This window comes from Pteropus alecto, unplaced genomic scaffold (assembly GCF_000325575.1).
Source record: "Pteropus alecto unplaced genomic scaffold, ASM32557v1 scaffold121, whole genome shotgun sequence".
NCBI lineage: Eukaryota > Metazoa > Chordata > Mammalia > Chiroptera > Pteropodidae > Pteropus > Pteropus alecto.
Window position 1 is genome coordinate 12892381 of NW_006434369.1, and position 19295 is coordinate 12911675.

The 19295-nt window shown below is 32.1% G+C and overlaps 1 protein-coding gene across 2 annotated transcripts in view; it reads left to right on the plus strand.

Moving 5' to 3' along the window:
• The window catches only part of BLOC1S5 (biogenesis of lysosomal organelles complex 1 subunit 5), a 43110-nt gene extending 33394 nt beyond the window's left edge, over positions 1-9716 (plus strand). The window contains exon 4 of one of the 2 annotated variants that reach the window (XM_015587287.2): positions 7777-7933. In XM_015587287.2, coding sequence (XP_015442773.1) covers positions 7777-7795 — 19 coding nt within the window. In that variant the 3' untranslated portion in view covers positions 7796-7933. Of the gene's footprint in view, positions 1-7776 lie in introns of both variants that reach the window. The other variant, XM_006909282.3, reaches the window with a different exon arrangement.
• Positions 9717-19295: the final 9579 nt, after the last annotated feature.

The window sequence follows — 19295 nt, forward strand, 5'->3', positions numbered from 1 at the left end:
TACTTTTGTTGTCTATAGTTTTGGTGTCATAGTCAAGAAATCATTGCCAAATTTAATGTCATGAAGCTTTCTCCCTGTTTTCTTCTAAGACTTTTATAGTTTTAGGTTTTACATTTAGGTCTTTGATCCATTTTGAGTTAATTTTTGTATATGATATAAGGTAAGGACCCAGGTTTGTTTGTTTGTTTGTTTGCTTGTTTGTTTGTTTTTTAATTTGCACGTAGACTCTAGTTTTCCAGGTACCATTTGTTGAAAAGGTTGTCCTTTCCCTATTGAATGGTCTTGGCACCCTTAGTAAATATCATTTGACCTTATATGTGAAGGTTTATTTCTTAACTCTCTATGCTATTCCTTTGTTCTGTATGTCTGCCTTTATCCCAGTACCACATACTGTTTTGATTACAGTAGCTTTTTGGTATGTTTTGAAATCAGGAAATGATTTTTTAAATGTAGGTTTTATTATTATTTTGGTATGGTGAGGCCAACAGATTGGGGATGATTCCCATGGAAAAGTATTTTGTTACTCACAGTTTTCAAGAGGAGGGAGCATGCCATGCTACACAGAACCACATGGGAAAGCGCTGGGATTTGTCAGGAGACAGAGCGAGAAGGGGAAACATGGGCAGGAGTTTTTATTGTGGTTTCCACAGGAAGTAACATGTGAAGCAGAGAAATCATGTTTAGAATTGGCTAGTTTGACAAAGTTCATCAGATTCTGGGGCATAGGGGCTTTCCATAGTTGTCTGGCACCTGGCCCTGGGTGATGAAAATAGGTAGATAGATAGTGGCCCAGAATTTGAGAGTCCAGTAAAGAAGGTGGTTGGGGTTTGGGCTGTGGATTGATTGGCCTGCATATAAAAGGTATGCTCACAGGGGAGTTGTTTACTATATCTAAGAATAGACTGGCTCTGGGAAGGACAGTCTCTTCAGGGTCAACAAGGCCCCAGATGTTAAAACATCATGAACACATGGTCAGTACAGTGTGAGACCTCCAACTTTTTCTCTTTTAAAATTATTTTTGGCTATTTGGTGTCATTTGAAATTTAATATACATTTTAGGATGGATTCTTCTATTTCTGCAAAAAAAATCATTGAGATTTTAATTGGGATTTTATTGAATCTGTAGATCACTTTGGATAGTGTTGACATCTTAAAAGTCTTCCAATCCATGAACATGAGTTGTCTTTCCATTGCTTTGTGTCTTTAATGTCTTTCAGCAACGTTATAGTATTTAGTGTACAAGTCTTTTTTTGCCTCCTTGATTAAATTTATTCCTGATTTTTATTCTTTTTGATACTATTGTAAATAGTATTGTTTTCTTCATTTCCTTTTTGGATTGTTCATTGTTAGTGTATAGAAATGCAACTAATTTTTGAGTGTTGATTTTGTGTCCTTTAAATTTGCTCAATTTATTATTTCTAGCAGGCTTTTTTGCCAGATATGATTATGTTGTCTGTGAACACAGATAATTTTACTTCTTCCTTTTCAGTTTGGATGCTGTGTATTTTCATGCTTAATAGTTCTGGCTAGAACTTCCAATGTTACATTGAATAAAAGATGCAAAAGTGGAATCCTTGTCTTGTTCCTAATACAGGAGGGAAAATTTCAGTTTTTCACCATCAGAGATGATGTTAGCTGTGAGTTTTTCATGTATGGTCTTTATTATGTTGAGATAGTTTCCTACTATTACTAGTTTTTATCATGTATGGCTGTTGAATTTCATCAGGTCTGTTCTCTGCATCATTTGAGATGATTATGTGTTTTTTTTCTTTCATTCTATTTGGTGTATTTTGTCAATTGATTTTCATATGTTGAATCATCCTTGCGTTCCAGGAACAAATCTCACTTGATTATGGCATCTGATCCTTTTAATATGCTGTTGAATTCAGTCTGCTAGTTTTTTGTTTGAGGGCTTTTTATATCAGCATTCATCAGGGATATTGATCTGCAGTTCTCTTTTCTTATAGTGTCTGTGTCTGCCTTGGTAATCACAGAATCCTGGCCTCATAGAGTTAGTTAAGTCCTCCGTCCTCTTCAATTTTTTTGAAATAGTTGAAGAAGGATTAGTGTTAATTCCTCTTTAAGTATTTGGTAGAATTCACTAGTAAAGTAATCTGGTCCTTGCGTGTGATTTGATTTTTAATATCACATGCTTTTTATATCATCTTTGTGCGATTTGATTTTTAATATCACATGCTTTTTATATCATCTTTTGTTAGAAGAAATAAAGAAAACTTGACCAAGATTAGTTGCACTTTGCTTTTAAAGTTAGCATGAGTCCCACATATAAATTCCTGTCAGCACCGAACTGATGAAGAAGGGAAGGCTTCGGTGGTTAGACGCCCAGTTGAAAGAAAATGCACAAGGAGCCAACATGAAAATGAAATGGCAGGCACCAACTTTATAGCGGGGAGCGCGGGCTTCTGCAATAGGAGACCACATGAGCTTTATATATGTCAGAGAACAGTATTCTGCCACACATGCATGATAAACAATAAGTTGAGTTATACTTGCACAAGTTAGGCACAGGCGCCTTACTACATTGATGTAACATTTTATATCCAGAGTTCTATCCCTAGCTGCAAGCCTGGATCACAGCCAGACCTGGGACCCACAATTCCTAAGTGGTTTACAATGCGTGTTTCTAGATTTTTATTCTGCTTATTCAGACATAGTCAGTTTTATAAAGCTCTTAGTTACCTTTGAAATCGGAATGTGAAATACTTATTAGTTTTTGCCATTTTAAAAAACATTAACAATCTTAGAAGATTAATAATTTAATATGTTTAGTTTAAGCAACATTAGATATCAAAAAAAGCAAAAAATAGGATTTTTACTCTTGATTCTACTCTTTTTTTTTCTGTGTGACTTTGGAATGACTTCCATAGGGGCAGTGTACCTGTCATATTTGACACCTAAAATAGATCATTTTTAACACCCCCACCAGACAAAAATTTTTAAATAATAATCCTGGCATTAAAGAATAATGATAAGAAAAAATGCAGTTAGTGTTTTTTTTAACTTCATGTAAAATAATCATACCAGTAAAAAAAGTTTTTTTAATTTAAAGTACTATAACACCAAGAGAAAAAAGAGATTATTAATTTTAAGTACATTAATATAGTTTTTGAAAAATAAGAGGGGAAGACTTATATCTACCTATATATTGGTCAGTTACAATAGTAATAATAATATTCTGGTTTCCTTTTGATTCTTATGCAAATGTGTTAATGACTATCAAATTGATTTTTGCATATGTAACTTAAATAGTATAGACAGATTTATCAATCTATCTTGACTCATAGTTGATTGAAAATACTTTTCATTATAAATAGTTTGGAACAGTTTTAAACATAAGAATAAGACTGAAAGAGCTTCATAAAAATCACTTTACAATAAATGACAAAAATTGTAATACTCTCTTTGTTTCTTTGGAAACTATTATAGTGGCTCCTAATGTCTGCATAGTATAAAAATTTTTAATATTAATAAAAGCATATACAAATTTAAGTACAAAAAATGGTAATATAGAATGATAGATTTGAACTAATTTAGATTTTATGTCTGCAGTTGGTCTATCATTGTTTAAATGAAGTTGGAGAGGCTGAGCATCCAAAGAAAGCTGAAATGATTCCGAGCTACTGGAAATTTATATTTGAAATGAACATGTATAGCTGACTTGAGTTTTGTCCAGGATTGGCTGTGTAACTGGGAGTCCTTTAAACTTCAGTGTAGAATACAAAGTTTATTAAAGATTAAACAATAAAAATATGTTAATTTGTAACATATTAAAATTCAACAGTAACCTCAGCAATTTTTAAGAACTTAGACCAAAGAAAGATTTTTGGTTTAGGAATATTTTATCACTGACATTACCCAGTATTGTCAGTGCCTCGTGGTAATAAAAAAGTCTTCCAGTTGTTGGTGCCATTGATTTAAATTCTGTACAGACAATGTACCCTCTTATTGCTTGCACCCAGGGCAGAGCTCTCCCACCCTCCTGCTGTTGGTATGCCACTAGTACCTATTGTAACATTATTGAAAAAAGAAAGCTTCAGACCATCATATGTAATGTGACTTTATTTTATCATTGTTTAAGAAATATGTTTGTATAAGCATAGGAAAAAATCTGTGAGTACCCCTCAAACTATTAATAATACTAGAAAAAAGGATACTAGGGAAAGGATTGATGTATGTGTAGCAGTAGAGGGCAACAATCACTTTCTCTTAGACTTGTATGAATCTGTTTGAATATAACCGATGAGATAGGATTTTAAATGTATTTTAATTAGAGGAATCCTAATTTCAGACTAAATCTTACACAGAACCCCATTTATTAAACATAAAAGTTTTAAATGTATTTTAATTAGAGGAATCCTAATTTCAGACTAAATCTTACATAGAACCCCATTTATTAAACATAAAAGCAGAATTATTGTGTTTGAAGTAGTGATGTGCATAGGCATGATCTACAGTTAGCTCAGTATTTATAAAAGATTTTTCTTCATTTCTGAGAGTTTGTTTTAGTTGTAAAAAGATTCATTGGCATGTTCACCTAGATCTTTGGATTTTATAACTTCCTAATGTATGAACTGGGATGCATGCTAATGGTAGAATGGTTTCTGTGGAATTGAAGAACTATTTTGGCACTCCAGTAGGGGGTGGGATCTTTGCCGCTTTGGATTAAGCAACAGTTCAGCTCCTTGTTAGTCTATTCTAGTAAAATTATAGCTGTCCAGACTGCATTTCCTTACATTTTGAATAGATATACCCTAAGATAATCTTCATTCCTATTGGCTTAGAATACTTTTTAACTTTCTTGAAGGTGATATGTAAGATGTAGCTAATTAGGGGTTTTTCTATTATATGCAGTAAAACCTGATAGGTAAAGTTGGGTAAATTACATTCAGAATCAGAAGAGCTTTTCATTAATATTGCAATATTTGTAAATAGACTTTGTGGTATCACTTTTTTTTGTTACTTATAAATGTCGTACATAGAGTTCTCAACTAAGTTTCAGGTAAATGTTATTCCAGGTAGTGAGTTTTATTTATATGTGAAGACCACAATATTGTCAATACATGAATGTAAAAACTTTGCTACTTGTTAGGAAGAATGCCAGATTGAATAGCAGTTATTGTTATAAAAGTGGGAGACTAAGGAAAGATAGAGTGACTTCCTGAACTTCTTGGTAAGAAAGAAAGACTAGATTTTCACCTTCTTTCCACCTGGGCTATGAGGCCAAGGAGTGATCTCTTATGTGAAATAGCTACTTTGGATATATGTATCTCTAGTCGTAATATTCTGAAACTATAAAATAGAGATACTGATATTTGGTAACATCTTAATTAAAATCTTTTCTTATAGCAAAATAGTAAATAGTAGAATCATCAAGGAAGATTGACTTGAAAATGGGAACAAGAGGAGGAAACTATTAGTTTTATTTGTGTTGCTTTTATTTGAATCATTACAAGAATCTATTTGTAAAATTAAATTACTAAAACTAAAGAACGAAACAGTTTTATTTGTGTTGAATTATTACAAGAATTTGAATTATTTTTTGAATTATTACAAGAATTCATTTATAAAATTATTACAAGAATTTATTTATAAAATTAAATTACTAAAACTAAAGAACAAAAAACTTAGGGAGGATAAAAAGTGGTTTGATCTGCCTTCCAGATGCTTTGCTTATGATTTATATAATAATAATATTTACCTTTTATTAAGCACCACAGGCACTGAGCTAGGAACTTAGCATGTATTACTTCTGGTCTTCATAAATATTATATATGAATATAAAGCATTATTTTTATCATTTTAAAGTTAAGCTAACTTGCTCAGGTCATGCAACTGGTAACAAGAGAACCATAATTTGAAGTAAGATTTATCTGCCTCCCAATCTTCACTTTTTTCCATTGAGCTGCACTGGATAAAGTGCTGCCCAGTAATAGAAAGTGGAACCAGGGCTGTTGCTTTGTGGTCCAAATCACAGGGTCAGCTGAGCCAATTGTGATGTTTTGATTAAAAAGAAAAGAATAATCCATTAAACAACATCTGAGTATGGATGTTAATATTCTCTGTATTTATTAAAAATTAATTTACAACTAAAGCAAGATACTATTTTGAAGAAGTTTACTTGCATATTTTAGTCTGATGTCTTTTCTCTTAGAATATAATAGTTTTTGCAGAAGTTCCATGAAAAGTTTAGTGAACTCTTCATTTTTTATTCATCTTTTGGAGAATTATAATCCATGAAGCTAAAAAGTTAAAATATAATGTTTCGAATTTTGCTTAACATGCTTCCCAAATTTACTGGATCACAAAATCCCTCCCTAACCCACTCTCCTCAGTAATGCCTGTTTAGATCCTAAGGGTTTGTGGGACTTCAGGCTCCCTTCAACCTCTTCACTTGAAAAGTCTCCATGCTGAGGAACTTCAGATAAGATTGGCAGAAAAAGCTCTTGCAACAGACTTTTTTTTTTTTTCTATAGTGAAAGGAACTTCTAGTTTCTCTGGAAAGATCTGATTTGTACTTTGTGATAGAAAAGGCATAGGTATTAAAAGACCTAAGTTTGAATCTACTTAGTAGTTGAGTGACCATGGAGAAGTAAATTAGTGTCTTTAAGCTTTCATTTCTTCATCTGTAGAATGAGAATAATATAATCTTAAAATAGGGGTTTTTAGAAGTAGATAAGATATACAAAACGACTAGCAGAAATATGCATTTCGTAGGTACTTAGATCTTGATGGCTTAATCAGCTCTTCATCCTGCTTTTCATCGTGACCCAGATGAGAGAGAAAATAGAACAGCAAGGACATTATGAGCAGCATGAAAAACCGTTTTTATCTTTTTCCTGTTAACTATCTGGTGGCCAGCATCTGAGTTACCAGTATCTAAGTACACCAGGTGCCCTATTTAAAGCGCTGACTTTAGTTGCTTTGTAGTTTGCATCTGTCACAGTTTTTGCTTATTTGTTTTATAGGACTTAGCTTGTATCGAAACTTCTAAAGACATGTATGTAGAATATTTGAGGCAAGGACATAGAGTTATTTTTATACTCTTTCTATTTAGCTCAGTGTTATAAATATTCAAAGATAATTAATAATTGAAATTATACCAAATGTATGCCTTTTTTACTTATACATTGTTTCATCTTTATTGTGGTACTCAAAAGAAAAAATTTTTTCATCCTCATATAGAAATATTAAGGAGCATCTCAAGAACTTAGACATTTGACAACAGATGCTTTTGGTGTTTATTTGCTTTAAGGAACGGAACTGAACCAGAAGAATTTTCTCGCATTCTCTTCCAGTGATTTAATAATGCGTGATTCTTTTTAATATGCCTAAAAAGTCTTTTATATAAGACATGCATTTTAATTTCCTATAATAATGATTCTTTGGCCATATATTCTTTAAACTTGATTTAAAAATTATATGCAGTTAAATGGAATTTGAGAAGAAAAAGAGATATGAAAATTTACTTAAATTGTGTCTGGTTTTGTTATTTAAAGATATTAGACATTTTTGAAATTTCAGAAATGTGAATATCCATGGTCAGTCATAGGAAGAGAATAAACCTTAGCCTTAGATGTTTCTAATATATCATGTTCTTATTGGTCATTAAAAGTGTAATGCAATTTTATCATTGTGACTTTCAAGCTGATTGCTATATTAACCAAATATCAAGAGGTAAAGTAATGTTTGTCTCTTCTGCATAGAAAAATACTTGTCTGGAAAATGTCACGTGACTTTCACATTTTCTTTTCTCAGATTTATAATGACCATTTAATAGCTAATGAAAAACAGCATGTAACCCAGTGGGAGGATTTCATGAAAGAACAATACAACAAACAGGCTGAAGTGGATGAAGAGCACAGAAAAGCTATGGAGAGGCTTAAAGAACAATATGCCGAGATGGAGAAGGACCTAGCAAAATTTTCAACCTTTTAAGAACTTGAACCACAATAATAACAAACCAATGAGAAAACATTGACTTCCCCCAAAAAACTGTTCCCGCCAAACCATTTAGCCTCTGCTTCAAGCTCAACAGTATATTCAGTGGCACTCTTATATCGAAAGAAACTTTTACTGGAGTCTTCATTAAATGTTTAATGGAAGAGTGCTACATTTTTTTCAGTTTTAAGTGCCTATATATGATTGTTTGAAGGGGCAGGAGTAGGAGGGGAAAATGAGATAAATTTACTCTTTGTTAATGAGAATTGGTCTTCTTTTCCATTGATTATCTCAGAACTGTAAGTATAGACTTAGAAAAATAATTAAGTCATTCTTATACAGGGTTAATATTAGTTATTGTGGCTTAGAAAGCATATAAAATAGCTGCCTGTTATAGCCTCTATGGCTATTGGAAAATATATAAAGTGTTATTTCATGAGTAAGCAGACAAAAACAACTGTCCATGAAACAGAGATCACATTTAAGAGAGGTGAGAGTCAAAACCTTGTCTCCACTGTGGCACAGATGGCCATGTTGGTCTTTGAAACGCCTTTTGGGAAAGGTTACAGATTTTGTATTTTGCAGTGCAGCATAATGCCACGTATTTCACTGGATGGCAAGATAGGCTTAAGTTTTGTGGCCTTCCAGCACTTAATGTATTCAGGTTTTAAAACATGCTTAGAAGGAAAACTTACCAAAAATATAGTTGACTTTTAGCCTTTCAAAGAACTGTAATCTTGCCCAGAGTATTTACCTCATTTTTGTGTCTTTTGCTGTGGGTAAGCTTTGTAAGATAAAAATATCTATACCTGTGTCAGCTGTTCAGTGAGTAATTAGCAAAATCTGCCAAGGAGTCCCTCTGGAACCAGAGAAAGATTCTGGTTCTGAGTATACCAGAGGTATTTGTCCACATGGCAAATGATCTGTGTTAAATGTAAGTCCTTTTTAGTGTTTAATATCTGTTCTCATAAGCAAGTGTATTATGATGAAACGTATACCAATTCTATCATCACTGTGATCTTTAAAAAAATCTGTAGTTGATAGTTTAATGGAGGAACTAAGCTGATTTTTTATTTGCCATAAATCTTGAGAAGCAAGATTAAATGCAATAATTTCAAGAGTTTTATGACAAATGAATTTGAGGTATGGATAAATCTTTTAAATATTTTGTATTGCTCTTCAGTAAAGAAAGGCACAAGAAAGAAAATACCCAGCTCTGTCATATTATCTCAGCGTTGCTAGTGCAGAAAGCTAACAATGCTTACTTGTGTAAATTTATGGCTTACTGTCAAAGCTTCATTCTTGGCTGCATGTTGAAAATGTGATTAAAGTTAATAGAGGAGATGAAATAAGTATTTGAGATTTCTTTCAATAACACTGAACTTCTGCCAACTTTCTCCGTCCGCTACTGTAGGCTTGACAGGTTCATCAATCATTCTCTGGTACCTGGACTAAAAAGAGCACTTGCTGACACTAAGGCATGTTGGAATTTTCTTAATTCTCTTTCAGTGAATGTGGGGAAAAATACTTCTAAAAATATCCCACACATGAAAAGGGAGGGGAACTTAAATGTACCATAGGCTGTATTTGGAATGTTATTAATTGCCACTGCACATTTGAACAGATGCTGTAACCAAGAAATCAGGACTGTTTGAGCAAGAATGTACTTTTAACTGTGGTTACTCAACTTGTGCAACAAGGATTTCTGATAGCGTTTGTTCATCTCATATGAATAATAAATACCGTATGACTTTGTATATGTTATCTAAGGATCTAATGGACTTCAAACACCAAAAAGAATTAATGGGCTTTTGACCTTTAAATGTGAAGATACTAACTTCTTTCTTTGTAACTTCGTTAGCTATTCAGTATAACTTTGAAAAGAGCGGAAATGGTTTGTTTTCCTTTTAATATTTTTAGTAATGAACACTTTCACTTATATTTCCCAGTTTCTAGATCACTTTTGATATGTATTATATACATATATATATATATATAAACTTTTTACCTAGTAATTTCTTAATTTGTAATATATCTGCTGTTTATGATGTTGAGCAGAGATAATGCTCAACATCTGTATAGCTCATAGAATTCTGTGACAAAATAATGTTTTGTCAATTTAAAGTGCTATAGAAATATTTGTTTATAAGTTCTAAGTATTTTCAATTTTTTATTGATTTTTTGACATATGTGTGGGTTTTGTTTCATATCCTAACAAGTAGATTTTTAAATTCTGTTCTTATTGATTGCTGCTTTACTGGGATTGTAGTCACAGAATAGGTTCATATAAAATCGATATGTTGAAATTTGTTTAGATTTGCCTTATGACTTAAAATATGGTCAGTTTTTATAAATGTTTCATTAGTTGAAAGTATACATATTTTCAAGTCATCGGGTGTCCATTAGACCAAACTTGTTAATTGTGTTGTTCAATCTGTCTTTGTTTTACTATTGTTTTTCCTTCTTAATCTTGCAGATTCTGAGATGTGTTTAAATTTCCTAATCTAGTGGATTTTTAAGTTCTGTGTAATTCTGTCAGTTTTTGTTTTGTGTGTTTTGAAGCTTTGTTATTCAGTACACACACATTTAGAATTATCATCCAAGCTTAGAATTGAGTATTTATAGTCATAGCCTCTATTTCTAATAATGTTTTTATTTCATTTTATATTGCTTTGAAATCTATGCTTTAAAAAATATATATACATCTATATGTGTGTGTATATATGTATGTGCGTATATATGTGTGTGTGTGTGTGTGTGTGTGTGTGTGTATATATATATATACACATCTATATGTATACACCACACCAGCTGGTTAGTATTTATGTGGTTTATAGTTCTTTATCTTCCTGTTGAACCTTTCTGCTATGTTTTAGATGTGTCTCAAAAACTGTAACTAGAATTTTTTTCTTTTTATCTGATTATCTTTTACTTGGAGAGTTTAATCCTTCTGCATTTGTGGACCATATTAATATATTAGGGTTTATTTATACCATCTTATTGTGCTTTTTGTCCTGCCTTTTATGTTTCCTCACTGCCTTTATGTTTTTTGTTTTGTTTTGCCTTCTTTCAGATTGATTAAGTTTGTTTTGTTTTTCCATTTCCTGTACTAGTTTAGGAGGTAAAAACTCAATTTTTATTTTATAGTGCGTAGTTAACTTAAAATCTAAAGTTAATATATTTACTCTTTCTAAATATAAGAGGCTTTTGAACAGTCTGATTTTCTCCCCTCAACTTACTAATTAATGTCTAGAATTTTAGTTTTATCTCAGTTTAACTGCAGAAATAGTTACACAGTTAGTATTTGTTTAGACTTACTTATAGGTTTACCACTTTTATTATCCTTGAAAGTTAGCTGGGTATACAATTCTAGATTGACAGTTATTTTTTCTCATTGTTTAATGGTATTATTCAGTTGTCTTCTTACTGTCATTGTTGCTTCTGAAATGCTAGTTGTTGGCGTGATCAGCTCTCATTTGTATCTAATCTGTCTTTTCTCTCATTATATTTAAGGTCTTTATCTTTGGTATTACACAGTCAAATGTCATTATACTACAGTGTGTCCAGCTATGGATTTCTTTTCATTATCATATTTAGATTCATTGACCTTCTTGAATCTGAGAATTAGTGCCTTTCATAAACTCTAAAAAATTCTCAACTTTTATCTTTTTGAATATAGTGCTTCCCCCATTCTCTCTATTTTTTACTTTAGGAAATCAAATTATACTATGTTTTACTGTCTCATTGTTTTCCATCTCTTTATTTTTGATTCATATTTTCTATCTCTTTGTCTCTATGTGTTGAATTCTGGATAATTCTTTAAATCTGTTGTTCATTTCACTAATTCTGTCTTCTCATTGTCTCTAACCTATTTAACCTATCAAATTTTTAATTACAGTTATAATTTTTTCATTTCCAGAAGTATTGTTTGTTTTTTTCTCAAACTTTGCTGGTCATTTGGGGTAGTTGCATTATTCACTCTTTTTCTTTTCTTTAAACATATTAAATATACTTTTTTGTGTGTGGATCTGACTCTAAGTTTATTTGTTGTTTTGTCTCAAACAAGTTTATAGTGACTTGTTTTCTAATGTGATCATTGATTTTGATTGTGGGTTAATATTCATCTGAACTTTATTTTGGAGTAATTTTTGTTTAAAGTATGTTGCTACATATATTTCTATTTCTAGTACCACCAGTTTGTTTCTTGTGGCACTTCAAAGTCAGTTTTCACCTAGAATTTCCTGCCTCTCCCTCCCATTTTTAGCTCATGCACGCTCACATACACTTAGAGGTGATGTGAATTTCATCCTTAAACATACGAGTGTTGGGCTGTGATAAGGTATTCCTAGAGGAGATTTTTGTCTCCCTTCACAGCTCTAGTTCAAGTAAAGAGGAGGATAAACTTTAGATGTTTTCCTAATTTACTCACTGAGAGTGGTGCCCTGGTTCATCAATTCTACTGCTCATCCAGCTCAGTCTCTGTTAAGAACCGAATTGTGTCCCTCAAAATTCACATGTTGAAACCCTAACTCCCAATGTGACTGCATTTGGAGATAGGGCCTTTAAGGAGGTAATTGAAATCATAAGGGTGGGGCCCTAATCTATTAACACTGGTGTCCTTATAAGAAGAGGAAGAGACAACAGAGGACTCTCTCTCTCCACACAGTCTCAGAGAAAAGGTCACAGCAAAAAGGTGGCCATCTGTAACTGGGAAGAGAGACCCCATCAGAAATGGAATTTTCTAGCACCTTGATCTTGCACATCTTCCCTCCAGAACTGTTAAAAGGTAAATTTTGTTCGTTTGTTTCTGCTATGCCATCCATGGTATTTTACTGTGGCAGCCAGAGCAGACTAATACAGACCCAGATCATGATTCTTTCCCCAATGTAGACATGGCTCCTTAAAACTGGAGTCCTTCTGGCTGCAGGGAAGGAGAGATGCCTTTATTATAGGACAATTACAAGTTCTAGAGCTAAATTACCCTATGGAATTTCAGTTTTCCATATCTGTTTTTGTTTTTATTAATTTGTCAGAAACTCAGGCATGGATCAAAACTATAGTTTGTGTGTGTGTGTGTGTGTGTGTGTGTGTGTGTGTGTATACTACTTTGTTCTGTAGCTAGTGAGAATTCTCTGTATAGAAAGGGCTTGTTAGACAAGTATATGCTGATTTTATTATATGAAAATTTCTCCCCCTAAAACATGACTGTATTCTAATATAAAAGATAACTTTTTTTTCAAATATTGTACCAAATATTTTCCATTTGATTGTTTCTTATTACTATCTGTGAGCTAATTCGATTATTTCTATTACTTGTATGGATTCTTTTTACTATTGGTGAGCTAATGAAAGTGATTAAGAGTATGGTAGTCTGTTCTAAACCTACATAACTGTTATCTGAATACTTTGTTTTGGATTCTTTTTTTTTTTTTTTTTTAAAAAGGACATTATTGTATGTTACAATGTCCCAGGTCCCTCTTATGGATGTGTAGATAGAAGTACTAGATCTGTGGTATTAGACCTAAAGTAACATGAAAATCTGGAGGAGTCACAGATGCTTCCCAGATACATTGTGAATTCTCCTCTGCTCCTGTAACACATAGGCTTTCTATCTGAATACTTCTATTTACTTTCTAAACTGTTTCCTAATATACATGTGTTTCAATATATTGGGTTCTGATTGCATTGCAAATTAAAAAATAGAGAGTTTTATTGCTTTGGAATTTAGAGGCTCTTCTCTGCCATTTGGAGCTCTAAATCTGTATCTCAGGATAAAAAAAATACTAGAAAAATATTTTAAACATTAATTCAGTCAAAATATTTGACCTCCCATTATAGAAAATATATTTCCTACTAGATTTTTCTTAATTCTTCAGAAAGGTTTTATAATTATTTTATTAATTTTCAACTCCAATAAAATGTGAATATTAATGTTTTATTGTCTTAGTGCAACTCAAAGTCATACAATGAAAGAAAAATCAAAATCAGTTATATTACTTAAACCTTGCTCTTCCTTTTCTTCTCATTTTTTAAATTTTAGCTTCTGAAAACAGTGCTTTCTTGTGATTTGTCTTGCAATATTAGCAAAGAAATATTTTCTCTGACTTCTTATATTTATGTTCCCTAAACAAGAAAAGAAACATAGATTTTCAAATATAATGCACTCCACAGAGCAATAAATTAATAAAAACGCTAACATTTGATACTCACAAAATCAATTTAAGGTTAATAAACACAATACTTCTATTTGTATAAAACAGCTTACAGCTTGCAGTTTTATAGTGTACTTTTTAGTGCTTTATATGTAATCTTTATCCTAAAACCAAGATAAAAATTAAATTAAGATTAAATTTCATATCATTTACTCTATCAGACATATTGCTGCTGGCCCAACATTAGGTGAGCAAAACACTATAGTCTCTATATTTTTACCATTTTACTCTTTAATGGTAAAAATATAGAGACTATAGTGTTTTGCTCACCTAATGTTGGGCCAGCAGCAATATATCTGATAGAGTAAATGATATGAAAATCCATAGTATAGATGTAGCCACAAATTTTTCTTTATATAGTTTTTTAAATAAAGAATGCTCCATGTACTCCAAACATTAATGTCAATATGTGAAATTTCAGTTTTCTTAAATATTCTGAATTATTAAAGGTATTTGCTACTGTTTCAGATTTACAGGATGGTCAAGCTGTGCCACAGGATAAAATATAACATGAGTGTCATTCAGGGAGAGACCAGTGTATGGTTCTAGTCACTGAGAACAGCATGTACCAGGTTCAAGTGCTCTAGTGTTTACTTAAAGAGGAGAGAGAATACTGAAGATCCAGCCCCTTGCAATGTATCCAGCCCTCATGGCCAGTAGATCCACTTCACAGCCAACCTTGGCAATACTATACTTTTCAAAAGTTGAATTGGATGCAGAATATGTGGTTTCCATTAATCTTTGGGATAACTGTTCCCCCACTTCACCCCAGCCCCCGCCCCTTAAACTTAAAAAAGAAAATAAAGTTTGATTGAGACCAAGTGGGTATAAAAGAGTTAGCCTCTGTAGAAATATTATCATTTATGAGTGAAAAATTGCCTATAAGAGAAGTCAGTCTCATCTATAAATAGAGACAGTTTTACTTATGTATAGAAAACCCTATATACTTCAAAAGACTGTTAGAATTAATAAACACAGTAAAGTTGCAGGATACAAAATCAACATGTAGAAATCTGTTGTGTTTCAGTATAGTAACAACAAGCTATCAAAAAGAAATTAAGAAAACAATCCCATTTAAAATCACATTAAAAAGAATAAAATCGGAATAAATTTAACCAAAGAGGTGAAAGGGTTCGTACGCTGAAGGCTACGACACTGATGAAAGAAATTGAACAAGAAACAAATAAGTGGAAAGTATTCCATGCTCATGGGTTGGAAGAATTCATATTGTTAAAATGTCCACACTACCCAAAACAATCTACAAATTCAATGTAATCCCTATCAGAATTCTGATGGCATTTACAGAAGTAGAACAAACAGTCCTAAAATTTGTACAGAACCCAAAAGATCCCAAATAGCCTAATAAATCTTGAGGAAAAAAAGCTGGAGGCATCACACTTCTTGATTTCAAACAATACTACAAAGCTATAGTAACCAAAACATTATGATATTAGCATAAAAACAGACATACCAACCAATAGAACAGAGCCCAGAAATAAACTCATGCATATATGGCAATTAATTTATGACAAAGGAATCAAGACTGTACAATGGGGAAAGGACAGTTTCTTCAATAAATGGTGCCAGGAAAAGTAGCTACATACAAGAGATAGAAACTGGGCCCCTATCTTACACCTTACACAAAACCAATTCAAAATTGATTAAAGACTTGAATGTAAGATTTGAAACCATAAAACTAGAAGAAAAGATAGAGAGTAAGCTCCTTAACATTGGTCTTGACAATAGTTTTTGTTGTTGCAAAGGCAACAAAAGCAAAAATAGTAGGACAACAACAAACTAAAAAGCTGCTGAACAGCAAAGGAAACCAACAAAATTGAAAAGGCAACATACAGAATGGGGGACATATTTGCAAGTCATATATCTGAGGAAGTTTTAATATCCAAAAATATAAAGTACTCGAAAAACTCAACAGCGAAAAAGCAGTCCAATTGCAAGATGGGCAGAGGAACTGAATAGACTTTTTTCCAAAGAAGACATATGAAATGGCCATCAAGTGCTCAACATTACTAATCATCAGGGAAATGGCCAATCAAAACCACAGCGAGATATCATTATGTACCTGTTAGAAAGACTGTCATCAAAAAGACAAAAGATAACTAGTGTTGGCAAGAATGTGGAGTAAAGGGAACCCTTGTGCACTGTCGTGGGAATGTAAATTTGTGCAGCCACTATGGAAAACAGTATGGAGAGTTCTCAAAAAATTAAAAATAGAACTATATGATCCAGCAATTTCATTTCTGGGTATGTATCCAAAGGAAAGAAAATCACTATCTGGAAGAGTTACATATCCAATGTTCATTGCAACATTATTTATAATACCAAGACATGGAAACAACCTAAGTGTCTATGGATGGATGAATGGATAAAGAAAATGTGGTATGTAGTAATAAACTTAAGAAAGGATGCGAAAGACCTGTACACTGAAAATCACAAGACATTGTTGAAAGAAATTAAGACACCAAGAAATAGAAAGATATTCCATGTTCATGGATTCAATCAACATAGTTAAAATGGCCATATTACGTAAAGCAATATAAAGATTTAAAGCAATCTCATCAAAATCTCAATGGCATTTTTCAAAGAAATGAGACAAAAAAAAAATCATCATTAGTTATGAGGGAAATGCAAATCAAAACCACAATGAGATACCACCTCACCCCTGTTAGAATGACCATTATCAATAAGACAAGTAACAAGTGTTGGAGAGGATGTGGAGAAAAAAAGAACCCTCATACACTTTTGGTGGGAAGGTAAATTTGTACAGCCACTGTGGAAAACAGTATGGAGTTTGCTCAGACAATTAAGGATAGAGCTAGTTTATGACCCAGCAATCCCTCGTCTGGGTATCCACCTGCTATATTTGAAAACATTTATTCCTAAAAATATATGTACCTTTATGTTCATTACCGCATTATACATAGTAGCCCAGACATGAAAACAACCTAAGTGTCCTTCGATGGATGATTGGATAAATAAGATGTGGTACATATGTACAATAGAATATTGTTCAGCCATAAGAAAGGATGAAATACTGGCATTTATGACAACATGGGTGGATCTTGGGAGTGTTACGTTAAGCAAAATAAGTCAAGTGGAAAAAGACAAAAACCATATGATTTTACCCATACATAGGATATAAAACAAAGCCAACAAATGAACAAACAAAACAAACTCGTAGACACAAATAACAGAAGAATGGTTACCCGAGGAGAAGGGGAGTGGAGGGAAGATTAAGAGGATAAAGGGAGTCAAATATATGGTAGCAGAGGGATACTAGACTTTGGGTGGTGAACACACAATGCAGTATACAGATGATGTATTATAGAATTGTACATTTGAAATTTATGTCACCCTATAAATTTAATTAAAAAATAAAATGTGTATATGCAATGGAATATTAGCCATAAAAAAAAGGAAATCCTGCCATTTGTGATGACGGATGGACATTAAAGGCATTATGGGCATTATACTAAGTGAAATTCAGAGAAAGACAAATACTGCACAATCTCACTTATATGTGGAATCTCAAAAACAACCAGTCAGACTCATAGAAACCGCAAATAGATTGGTGCCAGATATAAGATTAATAAGGTCTGGGGATATAATGTCCACCATGATGATCATAGTAAACAATACTGTGTTATATAATTGAAAGTTGCTAAGACAGTGGATTTTAAAAGTTCTCATTGCAAGAAAAAAATAACTATATGAGGTGATAGATGTTAACTTATTGTAGTGATCATTTCACAATATATACATATATCAAATCATCATATTGTACACCTTAAACTAATACAATGTTTATGTCAATTATATGTCAGTAATAACTGTGAGAAAAAAGTCAATGTATAAGATTAGCTAGATTATGTTTAAAAGTTTTCCTATTACGTCATAGATCTAATTCTTTGACTTCTATAAAATTGCCCATATTGCTAAAATTATACTTTTTCAAAGAAATAATTCTGCAGATGTTTTTAAGATTTAATATAATGTATTTCCTTATAGAATTTGTTGAGAATTTGAAAAGAAAGCCACAAGAAAAATCATTTTTAAAGTACTCTGAAATGCTTAAGCAGCTTTTTTGGAAATTTTATCTTTTTAAAGATAATAGTTCATAAAATTATAATGAGATCAGTATCACCAAAAAAAATTATATGGCCAATTCTGTATTAAATAAATTTGTTTTACAACTTAATTATCAAGTCTTAAATCATCCAAAAACTTTATTAAAGTAGAAAGTATTAATATGTAATTTTATTAAGAAAAATTTTAACACTAAAGAATCTGTCCTTGGAACCTAAAATTTATAGCTAAAAACCAGCAGGTGTCACTGTGATAAAAGATTTTTTTTCCCCCTCTAAGCCGTTCTGTGTAGATGGGTGCATACCACCTATATAGAAAGTTATATAAGAGATAAAAAACTTAAGTTATATCCCTGAATAAAAATACCAAAATGTAGAAAAGCCTGTATAATACCTAGAGGATTGATAGTACGTTTGAGAATTTTATTTTTTCCTGACTTCATGTCTCAAATGTACAGGTTCTTTTATTATATAATTGATGTGAGAGTTTTATTGACAATAAAAAGCCTCTCAATAATGTTTTAGACTTTATACTGAAGTAGAGAATAGTGCACAATTCATTGAGTTACAACTTGTAACCAAATTAAATCAAGAAACAGCATTTCCAGTAAAGTTTTCAAAGGGATTTTGAAAAACTTTGGTCCTTTCCTCCAAATTAAGATAGAGTTATAATTTCTAAATTAATTTTTAGAGACAAAAATATGGTAATTGGTGGAAAATAATAATAGGAATTAAAGAGCTAGTTGTCAGGATATTTTTTTCCACCTAGTATGGAAACCAAAGTAGACCTTAGTAAGCATTCATCCATTGGAACCTTGTGCTGTTTCTGGATTCTGTTCTGAGAGGAACAATCAATAATAGCACTCCATCTTAAAGAAATTTATAATAGAGTCATGCACATGTAATAATAAAATAGAAAAACCAAGATCATAATATTACATATTAAAAACTATGATATACAAAGCAAGCAGTTTATGATTAAAATAAGTGAATTCCAAGTAGGAACTATCTTTGCGAATTA